Genomic DNA, 14513 nt, shown 5'->3' with positions numbered 1-14513 from the left:
CCTTATCACGGCTGACCCTGCGCTCTGACCCCAGCTTCCTGACATGCTGGCGTATGCGAAGAATTTCACTGTGCTGTAATGTATATGGACTGTTGACAGAAAGCAGGTTGGGTCCATGGATTCATGCGAGGAAAGACCCCAACACGTGCATGCCGTAACTCTTTTCTTTCTTCTACACACACTCAGGCCCAAAGATGTGAGGCGAGGCAGAGGCACTGGCAGTTTAATTACAGTGTTCACACAGTGTGCTGTAGAAGACGTAGCCTTCCTGTTATATTTCCTGTGCCTGAAATAAAGCGGGCTGCTAGGTTAAAGATGTGGGTCTCATACAGTGGAAACTATGGACCGTATTAATCTACTCTACTATACGGCATCAAGCCGTGAACGCAGCGAGCCGTTCTCACTCAGACTGTGAATTCTCCAAAATACTCATGAGCTTCCACCTGCTACTAACATGATTTTTTGGAGTGCTTTCATTGTAAAGTGTTACATCCTTTACTCAAGCAACCAATCGAAACAACGGAGCCCACACATTCGCACCCACGCACTCATGTTTCTGTACATCTCTCATAGACGCTCTTTCTCAAGGGATTGGTGTCAGGAATGGTTTGCTTGTTCCAAATAGGTCCGCGTTCCTGTCTAATCGATGTCTTTACCTGTGTTTAGTAGGTGTTCTTTCTTCTTTCTTTCTTTCTTTCTTTCTTTCTTTCTACCATGTTCCTTTCTTTTTAACATAGCTGAATAGGCACGCCTGTGGTTATTATTATTTTTTTTTTAAATGTCGCTATCATCAGAGCCTTCATTGATTTAGCATCAGTACATGAGCCACAGTAGGGAAGTAAAAATCCCAAGGGCATCATTTCACTGTTTTTTTTTTTTTTTTTTTTCTTTTTTTTTTTTCTCTCAAGCTTTTTTTGTTTTTGTTTTACAGAAACTGCACACTCCCCTTTCTTTCTTCTTTTCTCAGCTGTCCCCTGTCTCTTTTTTCTAGCTCCTGTTGTACCCTCCTCTCTTCCTCTCCCACTGAAATGTGTCAAACCAAACAGAAGGAATGCAAGCTGACATTTCTCTGCATCCCCACCCCTGCAAACCACATGCAGCACCCTGCTCAAAAGACAAATGTGCCCGCTGCTTTCTGAATCACACACACACACACACACACAAATATATATATATATATATATATATATATATACACATACATACAGACTGAGGGGGTGTAGACCTCATTCTGGTGGAGCTTCAGGCTCAATGCGAAAGCCCCTGCCAAGCTTTGACTTCCCATGTTTTCATGGCAGTATGAAACTGGAGCTGCCTGGGGACTAGCAGGTGTCTCTGCTGTGTTACTACTCGCAGAGCTGTTATAATACAGGCGAGCGTGCACACAGCCATTCTATACATCTGTCATATTCAGTTAGTCACCAAGGGCTAGGAGTGCTTCCCTGCTGGACTGGTCTGTGCAGGGTTCCTTAATAGTGGGACGTTGAAATTTGACAATAGATGAGTCTCGTGGTTAGTGATTATTGATACGTGTAGATCAGCATGTTCTCCGTTCAACTTAAGAACTGCACATATTGCCCAAACCATATATGAATGTTTTCTCAACGTGACTAAGTGTAATAATTAGGGATGCAGTAATGATTCCCTCCGGGACGTCGCGATTTTGCGATCGCAGAAATGAGCGCAAAATCGAGCAAACTCTGCAGTACTCGAAGGAGCTTGCAATTTTTCTAAATTACCGCGGATTTTCCTCAGATTTGGGCCAAGACGCGACATTCAGTCAAAGCTGTCTTCAATTGACATGCGGCGAATATGAGTACAGCTAAGAGGTCTCGTTTACCAACGACCATCCCTGCGAAAGACCGTGCAGAACAATTTTGTGCGGTTGCAATTTCTCCAATTTGAGTAGTTTTCCACTAAGAAAAGCACAAAAAAAACTTCGCAAATTGCATTGCTAATTTTGAAAAAAGCCATAGCAAAATCAAGCATTTTTGGCCGCAACAATCACAAAAAAAAATAAATCCCGAAACGAAATCCTGTAAGGACTGGATAGGGGACCAATAGTGGTATTTGGTACTGGCCCGATACCATGCTCATTTAATCGTACAAAAAAGGTTTCCGATGATAACATTCGATACCACGTGATGCTAAGTGATGTAAGCCTAATGTACGTTACAGCACTAATAAGCGGACAGCACCATATGACCATGACCTGGACACAATTAACTACAGCATCTTCCTACAATGCAAGCAACCTGATAAAATATCCTATGGCGTTTAAACAGCTTTAACAGAGATTGCAAGGACGGCCCACCTGAACATGTAGGGCATACTCGTACAGCGAGCTTGGTCATTGAGTGCAAGATGCCATGAATTGTGCTCAAATAAAAGTATCCATGATCCTGGAGCAGTGAAGCAAACATGCAGAAAAACAGTTGCATGGGAGCACTTCACTTCTGTGAGCACTGAGCACTGCGAAGCTCGTGCTTCCTTTCCCTGCACTTGCCATGGTGATCATGGTGATAAGAGATCACACTCTCTATTAAAGATACTGTTTAAATGCCATAACATCTTAAACAATGGTATCATTTTGATATTGGTATCAGTTATTGCGATCGGTTAACGACCGACGCTTAGTAGTGCCTTCTCAGCGTGGCTCAAGGTCCCTATCCAGAACCTTCAAACTAACTGTCCCTCGGTGGTGGAATGAACTTCCAACCTCAATCCGTACTGCAGAATTTGTCTTTATCTTCAAAAAACAGCTAACGACCCACCTCTTCCCTGAGCACTTAATTCACCCCAACCTGCCAACCCCCACATTATTTAAAAAAAAAAAAAAAAAAACTTACTCTGGCTCACACCTTTACTCTTTGTGCACTTTGCTTCCCTAGAACTCAATTATAAATCTCGCAAGGTAGCACTACTTGTATTGTTCTCCGCTTGATATATCGCTTTGCTTGTATTTCATCATTTGTAAGCCGCTTTGGATAAAAGCATCCGCTAAATGAATAAATGTAAATGTGAATAGCCAGCAGCACACAGAAGCAACCAACATAAACAGAGCTAAATAAGATGTTCCATGATGCCGCTGATTGATTAATGCTAAGAAGGTTACTCATTTTTATATTGGTATCAGAATTAGCATTGATGAGTACCTAAAAACATGTACTTATACTTGTATTCAGTCTTTAAAGAATAGCATTGCTGCATCTCTAGTAATGAAAATGTATATCAGTCTGGACATACAAAATTGGGAGTGGGAACCAAGATGACCAAAACCGCATGTTGTTTGGACTGTTGTTCATCGTTTTGAATCCCAGTTCCCTCCTGATTCTGTACTCATCAACCCAGAAGTATTAGCAGGGGCTAAACTCATTCCTCCATACCTCAGAGAGTGAGAGAGAGAGAGAGAGAGGGGTGTTATTGCTTCCAATAAAGCCATAACTGTTTGTAACTTGTAAGTGTTTGTGTGCACATTTAGTGTAAGTGTGTCTTTGTATGTGTGTCTTCACTGTACATCCAAACACTGAGTGTGTGAGTGTTTGTGCACAAGCCTCCAGGGGGAAAGTAGGCAGCAGATGGGGTTGCGGTATGATTGGGATGGAGCCATTCTACTTGCAGACATCTCGGATCTAATGAGGAAATCAGATCTTCTACCATTTATGCCAACTCCCTCACACACATTTTGTCTAGCCCCACAGAGCCAGGCTTTTGACTACAGCTTGAAACCTGATATGGGTCGTATTAGATTTCAGTACAGAGGCACATGCCATGCTTCAATAGCCCTTTAATATTGGATTTCAAATGATCAACCAAAACCAGTGTGCTATAATGAACTGACTAATTGGGTACTGGTACCAAAAATTGACACAGTAGCTAGTGTTGCTGTGTATTTAGAGATACAAATGTGTCCTGTTGAATACAAGTAATGGTTCCTTCTTATCAGGGTTCTCTCCTGGACCATCAACATCACTTCCTTAACCAAAAAGGAAGCATTATGTTACTCCATTCATTATAGATGGTGTGTAGTGCAGGACATTCATGCTAGCTGCGACTACAGAATTGCAAAACATACCTGTCATGGCAAGAAGACCACCCCTCCAACCAATGACCAAGTTAGAAGTCTAGAGGCAGAATGACTTATTTTTAATTCTTATGCCCTCCCCATCCTGACAAAATTTCATTCTTCTAGTTACTGCACTGGCTGCTTGACACAACCTTCCAAATTAGTCCTGTGCCACAGGCTATTGTGTCAGGTTTCAGAGGTCCCACAGGAATCAGCAAGTAATGCAGGCCTTCAGACTCAACTGTCAACAACTGATGTCTGAAAATAGCAATCAATGCTTAACCCATGTAAGACCTGGAAACATACCAGGGGATGCACTGATCAGCTAGGCGATGTCTTTCTTTACGTACACCTTTACATCTCCTTGACACAAGAGGTCATGCCTGCATGCTCCATGTCCACCACCACAATGCCAGTGGCGAAGTCGACTGTGTCCACTGCCAAGTGATAGCACTCACACCAATAAATTACGAAGTGGTTCAAAAACCTAACCATAAAGCAAAAAAGACCAAACTCTCCACATCACCCAACCCACTGCAGTTTTGTTTACTGCCTTTCATTCGTTTTACTTGCAAAAGCTGTTCAGCGTTCAACGTAATCATTGCACAGAAACGAATAGGGATAATAAGCAGTGAACAGTAATGATAGGCAACATCATCTCAAGCACCACCACACTAAACACCGGCATCCCTCAGGGCTGTATGCTCACTCCACTGCTGTTCACACTGCTGTGCTTTAAGCACTTCATGAAGTTCACTAATGATATAGCAGCTGTGGGTCTCATCAGCAGCAACGATGAGTCAGCTTACAGAAAGGAGGTGGAGCCACTTGCACAGTGGTTTAGAACAACAATATGTCTTTTAATATGGATGGAACAAGGAGGTCCAAGTTGTCCAACATGCACCACCACCTCCCTAGCAAAAACAAGGATGAGAAAAGCAAAACTCCCCAATCAATCCTCACTATATAATGCAAGGAGACTACAAGACCATCCCGAGTATCTCCATTACTGGCTGATATAGGAGAAGGGGTCTACACTTGACAATTTTTGGTACCGATTTTGCTGTCGAGGACAAAACGTGCACGTCGTAAAATAATTTTTTTGGGCGTGGATTTGGTGGTCCCGTTTGCTGCTATAACAGCCTCCACTGTTTTGGGAAGACTTTCCAGTATATTTTGGAATGCTGCCATGGGAATTTCTGCCCATTCAGCCACGAGGGCATTACTGAGATCAGGCGCTGATGTTGGGTACGAAGGCCTGGCTCACAGTCAGTTTTTCCGATTCATCCCAAAGATGCTCAGTAGGTTTGAGGTCAGGGCTTTATGCAGTTCACTTGAGTTCTTCCACGCCAACCTTGGCAAACCATGCCTTAATGGACCTTGCTTTGTGCACAGGGGCATTGTCATGCTGGAACAGGTCCAGTGAAGGGAAATCTTAAAGCTGCAGCATACAGACACATTCTAGACAATTGTGTGCTTTTAAACTTTATGGCATCAGTTTGGGGAAGGCCCACATATGGGTGTGATGGTCAGGTGTCCACATAGTTTTTGCCATATAGTGTGTCTCAGTGTGATGCGATGCTCATCTCAATGCCACCAATAGGAGGATGAGGTGAAACTTGCAGGAAAGCTATGAGAAATACCAAACAAATACGTGACAATGGAGAAACACAAATGTACAATTAATTCATATAAAATATTCACATTAATTTACATCCCTGTCCTCTTGTTCAGCAAGTTGCAAAACTACCACATATGCTAATGGACAGAAAGAACATCCTTATTACCTCAGGCTTACTTTGAAGAATTTCTGTCTTTTACCGAGCCACAAATGCCTCCGAACTCCTCATCTTCGCCGAGTTTTCCGTTTTGTCTTGTGTCTGTTAATGCAAGCCCAATTGTTGTACAAGCCCAGATCATGCTGATTGATGATGTAAGCAGAATGTCTATAGTTATAGGATCTTCGTTATATAATCTGACATGGAGAACACGTTATCACAGTCCGTTATAGAATTTCATCCAAAATTCTTTTCGGGATCCTCTCGTACAGCATTGAATAGTAATAATAATAAAGGATTATTAAAACCAGCTTTAGACCGCAAGACTCAGCTTTAGACCGTGGGGAGTTCAAAACAAGCCAGACAGTCCACTAGGGTATAGTTTAAACACGACATAAACACTACATCTGCAAAGACAGCAGTATTGTGACCCCTCCCACCCTTAAACAGACTCTTTATCAGCCTGCCATCTGGTACAAGGTACCAGAGCATGTAGAGAACAGATTCGCCTCTCAGGCTGACAAGCTCCTCAGCACCCTTTTCCCAAAGTCCCACCAGAACTGACATGAACTGATCAATACCAGACCAAACATGTGCCCTTCCCCCAGCCACACTGGACCACTATTCACAACTGTAATTTATATCACAGTATGATCTTCAGGATTATACCCATGCCATTACAGATGATATGTTTTTGTAGTTTTTTTTTTAAATAATTCAGACTATTACGCTGCTACGTTATCTACTCAACCACTCTCTCCCACCAGCAACCTTCTGGCATTTTACAGAGTACACTTTAAAATCCAATATTTTTTTGTTTTTCTCAGCTGCCCATTTCATGGTCATAATACATAACATTACGATGTGTGTGTGTGTGTGTGTGTGTGTGTGTGTGTGTGTGTGTGTATATATATATATATATATATATATATATATATATATATATATATATAGAGAGAGAGAGAGAGAGAGAGAGAGAGAGATATAGAGCAGCTTTATACACTTTTCTAAGTATTGAGGCTATTGTTAGGTATCAGTGCTTTTATTACTACACTGCTCCTCACTGTATATTTTTGTCAAATATATATAACGTGTTTCAATTCCACTCCTTTTTCCTGATCTTAAAGCTTTTCACAAAATATCTCCACTGTTATGGTGAACCATATCACAAAAGTGCCTGTAATTATTGTTATAACATTTTTTTTTTCTCCATATTTCCCAATTCCTGATCAATTGCCGTGTGCCGGTGTGTTGTGAATATATTACGATGAAGCACAGTTTTTGTGCTTGTCTTACCCTTTGTGTCGCATGCAATCCTATATACTGACTTCTTGTTGCACAGTGGTACTGGAGTTTGTGTATATCAATGGTTCTCAAACTTTTTCAGCGTGAACCCCCCCTCTTGTGTAGAGTTCTTCACGCTAGGCTGCTCTCTATTGTCCATTTTAAATAGTCTTGGGTTTTATCAGCATGTGGCTAACAGTATTGTACTCTAGTATATAACACCAAACAATATATCTGTATATATGGTGTGTGTGTGTGTCCTAGTGTGCTGTGTATAATTGATTTAGTTGATTAATATTTCTCATTTTTATTTACATCTTAGTTCAAAGGTAGACAATCCCGACTCACATAGAGGTAAAATAAATTTAAAAAAATGATAGAATTTCTATACCCCCCCCCCCCCCCCGCCCCTACCCACACACACCGTTGCCATCTGGCCGTGGCCCCCAGCTTGAGAACCGCTGATGTATGTGGATAGGATGTCAATAAAAACAGAGTTGTTTTGACTGATGGCACGCAAAAGGTCCTGCGTGATATGAACTCTGCAGGTAAGGATCTGGAATAGCAACTCACACCCAGGTCTACCACATATTAACAGAAATGACATGGTATAGGATCTGTTGATTGCTCATATATGATGTTACAGTGTGATATTTGTCTTTATTATGGAATGCAGTGGCCCTTTGGTCTAAAAGAATGCTAAAACTTGTGTGTGTGTGTGTGTACATGTGCGTGTGTATGTTTCTCTTGTAGATGCTGAGCAATAAAAAGGGTTTATTGCCCGAGCCCAATTTGGCCCAGCTCCTGAACAGCATGACCAATCCAGCTGCTCTTCAGGTTCTTATGAGACCATACCACACAGGCAAGCGTGGAGGTATACACACACAAAAACACACATTCACACACTCAATAGCCGGCTTGTTTGGTACTTGTATCTTGTGTCTACACTCAGTGAGAATTTTATTAGATACACTGTTTGCCAGGTCCCTCTACCTGTTCATAGATAGAAGAGAACCACATAAGATGTGTATAGCAACTGATGGGCTACATGTGTTATCATTAGTTCTCTTGTACACCTACAAAGTGAACCTACGGTTGCAATCAAAATGATTCAACCCCCATTGCAAATCAGGTTTGTTATCAAAATGTACAGACTTTCAGCTGTTTGAAATGATCAAATCAAACAAAAGCGACTGAAATAGTTCAACACAATGAACGCTTCAAGGGGTTTCCCCAAATTCAACTGAAAATGCAACTTATAATGACTTCTCCAGTCTCAAAATTATTCAACCCCCTGAATAAAATCCCTCACAACAGCACAAATATGCAAAACAGGTGTTCTCTCAAGCACACCTGATACAACTAATCAAGGGCTTCATTATTTGCACCAGGTGTGCTTAAGCTGGAACACATGAAATACCTGAACTGGCTAGGGGCAGAAACTATATGAAATACCTGAACTGGCTAGGGGCAGAAACTATATGAAATACCTGAACTGGCTAGGGGTAGAAATTATATGAAATACCTGAACTGGCTAGGGGTAGAAATTATATGAAATACCTGAACTGGCTAGGGGTAGAACCTGAACTGGCTAGGGGCAGAAAAATGAATGAAATACCTGAACTGGCTAGGGGTAGAAAATTCATGAAATACCTGGACGGGGCAGAAAAAGGAAACGATCAACGCCTGCAACCAGATTTCTGAGAAGGCAGATCGTGAAAAACCCTCAAGTGACTGCAAAAGATATGCAGCAAGACTTAATGGCAGTAGGCACTGAGGTTTCAGTGAGCACAGTATGGTTGAAGTGTCATGAAATCCTAGGAGAAAACTTCGTGGCGTCTGTGAGGAAGCTTGGGCATCATCGGACCTTCCAACAAGACAATAATCCCAAGCATACCTCAAATTCCACTAAGCATTGGTTGCAGAAGAAGTCCTGGAAGATTCTACAGGGCCATCACAGTCACCTGACTTGAACCCCATAGAAAATCTCTGCTGGGATTTGAAGAAGGCGGTTACAGAAACTAAACCCAAGAATATCACTGAACTGGAGGCCATTGCACATGAGGAACGGGTTAAGATTACTCAGGAACGCTGCCAGAAGCTAGGCATCTCGTTTGCAGCAGGTCATTACAGCAAAAGGGCGCTCTACTAAAGTACTAAAGATACTGCCATGAAGGGGTTGAATAATTTTGATACTGGAGAAGTAATTATAAGTTGCATTTTCAGTTGAATTTGGGGAAACCACTTGAAACATAGATTGTGTTAAACTATTTCAATCGCTTTTGTTTGATTAGTTCATTGCAAACAGCTGAAAGTCTGTACATTTTGACAACAAACCTGATTTGCAATGAGGGTTGAATCATTTTGATTGCAACTGTATGTGTATATATTCCATATTGTTCCTATTTATTGTGTATTTACTCATTATATAAAAGGACTATTCAAGACAGTCACTTAAAAATTAGACCATAGATTCCAATTCGCTCCGCTCCCAATCCCAAGCTTTTAATTCCTACACCGTAATGGCCTCCCATCTATGTCTGGTCACATGATCAAAGCTGATCTTCAGTTCGGTGACCCAGACCAGGTTCCTTTCATGATGAACCTAATCATATATTAAAATGAACTTTTCATTAGGTTCAAGGATAAATGAGCTGCGGAAGGCCTTGGAGCTTAAGGAGAACACGCCAAATATAGCTCTTGATTAAACCTTCAATCGCTCTACCTATTCTGGAAAGAGTGGCCATTAGGACTCACACTGGAATTGGATAAAAGAAAATTCTGGACTGCTGGCATGCTTTCTTATCTTTTTACCACCTGTGTTTTCCTTTTTTTTAAAACAAAAAAAAATATTTTATTCATTAACTTTTTATTTCTGCTGAGCCCCTTTTCACTGCCAACTTTCCCTTTTTCTCGTCAGGGAAGTTTCGTCCTCACGGTGTTCCTTTTCTCCGACCGCCGCTGACAGCCGCGCTGCTCCAGCTAGGAAAAGCACAGCAGGTACATTACTTTGTCACACATGCACGCGCGCACACGCATACGCACTCACAATCCAGAACTCTTTCTTTCTCGCTCGCTCATCCGCATTGTCTGTCATTCTCGATCCGGTCATTACATTATAGGTTTGATGAACTCTGAAGAAACTCTGCTGTGTTATTTAGATGCAGAGCAAGTAGCAGAATGAGTATTCACAGAAAATTTAGTGAGTTCCTAATGAGTCTTGGCACACACATTATTACTCAGCGAGTGCAATGTTTCTCTATGTGTTTCAGAACGCCATGCTGGGGAACGGGCTCGTTCTGCAGAACCTTCTCCACATGCACATGGCACAGCAGCAGCTCCTGCACATCAAGGACAAGCACGCCACTAATGTGAGGGTGTGTGTTAGGGAAAGGCGTGTGATTTCTGCATTATTCCTGCAGTAGTTCTGCAGAAAGCTGCTAGCTTTCAGATATCTGGATATTTTTTTGACTTAATCTTAAGCCAATCACATTATTTCAACATTCCTATATTTGTTCCTGAGAAGGAGTTATTGCTTTGTTCTTTGTGTGTGTGTGTGTGTGTGTGTGTGTAAATAATGAAAGCTGTGATTTTTCACTCAGGAAGATATTAGTTTTGTTTAGCTTGCGTTCCACTCGGAGCATCAGAGAGCCTGCAGGCTGAATTCCACTTTTATTTGATATTACACAATGACACATCACAGCAGCTCACAGAAGATATGAGAGACGACATAAAAAATGCTATCTGTGTTTGTAACACTGATGGTACATGCTCTACAGTCTTTCATTCATTTGCTGTGAGTGGTTGCAACGCTGCAGTGTAATGAGCACACTCGTAATCTCTGTGTGTGTGTGTGTTTGTACACTGCAATTTTGCAATCTAATATCGTATGTACTAGAAGTGTAAAGCTGTACTAGGATTCCATATTTGACTATATTTGAATGTTGTTAAACCTGTCATTTTTACTGCCACGAGCATCAGCATCGGTGTCACACTTAGACTGTGATTTACTAAGATCCTGGACAGAACGTGCAAATTTCTCTTCTCGTCTCCTTTACAAAGACGAATCCAATAATGGCACCACGGACAAAGTATTAGGAAGAAACAATATTAAAATGAGGTTGCATAGAAATTATATATACTGTACATACTACCAAACTACATTTACCATAACACTACGGTATATACATCCAGTTTTATATGAAACAGGTCCTGATTTGTGCAGGTGATGCAATAGTGAGCCAGTGAATGGAAATCATACAGCTGCAGCTAGATGGACAGGGGGAAAAGACATTTTCGCGAACCTGAGTTAGAGGTACATGTGTCTGTGATGGAATGGATGGATGAAAAGGTATAAATAGTGAGCATGAAGCAAATACTTGAGATAAAATAAAATCAACAGATGGTCCAAGAGATTGTGTTTCCAGTCCATTTTTTAATACTAAAATTAATAGGTGTATTTAAATAGTTATGGAGGTGTTGTTTTTTTTTGTTTTTTTTAAATTTTATTTAAATAAAGCTGTTAAAATCAAGTATTAAGCCATTTTCAAACTTTCCTACAGCTCATATATACAGTATATCTAGGTAGGTATTCATTTAAAAGTCAGAAGACTTTTAATTAACTGTACACGAGGAAGGTTTTTCATCCTGAACAAATGAACGTCTTTATTTCATATAGACACAACACTGAAAATTAATTGAGCAATTAATTGAACCTAAGTGCAACTGTTACTGAAGACTAATGAGCTGATAAATATTTTCTTCTGCATATTCTGACACTAAACCCCCTCTTCTACATTTTAGTACAAGGTTCCTTCCTGCTCAGTTGTGATTATTAACATTGATTTGTATTGTTATTATTTATTTACACTACCAGTCAAAAGTTTAGACACACTCATTCTTTTATTTTTATTATTTTCCCCACGTTATAAATTAATAATAAAGTCATCAAAACTCTGGAGTAACACAAATGGAACTATGGGAATTATGCTGTGATTTAAAAAAAATCTAAAATAAATCAAAAATATTTTAGCATCTTCAAAGTAGACCCTCTATTTGCCTCGAATTTCCAGAAATGTATTCTCGGTGTTTTCTCACCCGATTTCTTGAGGAATTTCCCAGAGATCCTTTTTAAACAGTATTAAGAGTTCACACCGACGCTGGACTCTTATTAGCTGCTTTTCGGAAGATTTCACTCCCGAGTCGTATTTTTTTACAAATAAAATGTTAGTTTTCTAATGAGAGAAATTAATACGTCGGCACAATTACATTTTTGTCTACAACACCGATTTCAAACATCTAATCATACACCTTCACATCTAAAGATTAAGATCATGAGAAACATTTCAGTCGAGTGTCCACAAACTTTTGACTGGTAGTGTATACTACTTTACTTACCATACAGTATGTGCTAAGATCACTGATTATGCTGATATTGATTTAGATGATTTAACAGCATTGAAGTCCAGCATTTTTAGGTTATTAAAATGTTCTACACTCTGACCAGATGTGTTTGCTCGTACAGATGTGCCAAACTGATGAATAAGGATTGTGTAGGTGGAATTTGTGTGCGTTCGTTTTACGATATGTTTATATGCGTACATAAACAGAGCCAGTATGTATTATACACCACAGTGGTATTGTACAACTTATGCGGTGCTGTACGTGATTAACAGAACACAGCTGATACTCATTCTGGCTCAGTATTCAACAGATTTGAAATGAATAGATAATGATTAGGCTTGACTGCTAAATATCAACTTTCCTTTAAAGGTTTATACGTTTATATTGGATGAACTATATCATTATTACAGCCTCCGCACATTCCAGGCAGCCATAATTGAACAAATGAACATAATGATGAATGGTCTAGTTCATTGTAGTGTGTGACCCATAAAGGTTACCAGACTCAGGATATTTTCTCCACTGACAGACTGTTAGACCACTAATGCAGCCATATTCAGCTCCTGCTTGCATCATGGCCTTGAGTTATGTTTTTATGCGTTATGTCTTGTCCATCCGTCTGTTCGTCAAAGCATCTGTCCGAGGTTCTTGTTAGCATGACGTCTTTAGAACAAGCGCTTTAACGTTTGTAGGATTTACATGGAATTATCATTGTACCTGACTGATCCAAGCAAGGTTTGCTTCAATAATTTCCTTCCTGTTTGTCATACAGAAATGTTACTTACACATTCATGCTCAGGAAATCCAGGCCGATTTTCTGACTATTTAAGATCTTTGCCGTCTGTCCGTCCATGTGCCTGAGCGTGCATCCGTCCGAGACTCTCTTTAGTGCGATATCTCAAGAACAAGTCTTAGAATGTTTGTAGGATTTATACCGAGTTATCATTGTAACCAGCAGATGAACTGATTAGATTTTGGAATTGATCCAAACAGGGTCAAGGTCACAGCAAGGTCAAATGTGTACAAAGATTTTTCTGTTTAAAAATTCTGTTCTAAAGTATACGGTAAGGGTATTTCTGGCATACAAATTAGTAATGAGGAGATTTAGACTCGGTGGTGGTGGAAGCATGCTTATCGACACTGTTGGGCTCGAGTTTAACTTGTTGGTTAAAAAAAAAAAGGCAGGTCATTGACTCAGAATCTTTTTTTTTTTTTTTTTTTTGTCTCTAAAATGTGAAGAATATGCATAAAAAGAACCAAACTTAGATGCTTCACCCCATATAGGCATATCATACATACCATCAGATTTACATGATTTATTTTAACTTTTGAAGTAGCTCTAATATTTTGAGTACATATGTATTGTAATGGATGTTGCTCTGGTTGGAGTCCTGATGCATTGTGTACTTTGTTTCCTGCCTCTCTCTCTCTCTCTCTCTCTCTCTCTCTCTCTCTCTCTCTCTGTCTGTCTCTCTTTTCAGATTCCCAGTCTTTTAGGTGACCCTTCCCGTTTACTTCTCCATAAAGTCTTGGCTCTGCGAGCTGCAGCCCCGGTGCCAGTGGTGAAGGGCCTGATTGGCGATTCCCCCAGTGGTAAGCGTTGTAGGCTGTGCGTAGGCTGCTCCTGGCCTTGCGCTAGCTGCTTCACAGAACCGCATTTGCAATGCAAATGTCAACAGTGTTTGAGGAATCCAGTATGAATAGTTAGAGGCTGCAGCTTCAATCAGTGTTCTTTCTTTGGCGATGTTATTCAGACGAAACCTTTGAAAAGAACATACACGTGTTGCTTCATTTGCACTTCAGTATAGGTGCGACGTGATTCCAAATAGGCCACCGTTTTATAAGAGTTTTAAATGTAACGTCTGTACACCTTTTTAACGTTATATACTGCTGACTGTCCCACGTTCGTGATTAAAACACAACGGCGGCTGTGTGTTTTCAGCCGCTGCCCCTAGACTGTGGAATACGCTGCCTTTTAGAGA

The 14513-nt window shown here is 40.5% G+C and overlaps 1 protein-coding gene across 2 annotated transcripts in view; it reads left to right on the top strand.

Moving 5' to 3' along the window:
* raver2 (ribonucleoprotein, PTB-binding 2) overlaps positions 1–14513 on the top strand; it is a 94235-nt gene that overhangs the window by 57450 nt on the left and 22272 nt on the right. The window contains exons 5-8 of one of the 2 annotated variants that reach the window (XM_053683569.1): positions 7882–8002; positions 10049–10128; positions 10401–10505; positions 14013–14124. In XM_053683569.1, coding sequence (XP_053539544.1) covers positions 7882–8002; positions 10049–10128; positions 10401–10505; positions 14013–14124 — 418 coding nt within the window. The remainder of the gene's footprint in view (positions 1–7881; positions 8003–10048; positions 10129–10400; positions 10506–14012; positions 14125–14513) is intronic. The other variant, XM_053683570.1, reaches the window with a different exon arrangement.

The sequence above is a fragment of the Ictalurus punctatus genome, chromosome 11 (genome assembly GCF_001660625.3).
Source record: "Ictalurus punctatus breed USDA103 chromosome 11, Coco_2.0, whole genome shotgun sequence".
Classification (NCBI taxonomy): Eukaryota; Metazoa; Chordata; class Actinopteri; order Siluriformes; family Ictaluridae; genus Ictalurus; species Ictalurus punctatus.
Note: the sequence above shows the minus strand (reverse complement) of the source record. Positions and strands in the feature narration are given on the sequence as shown.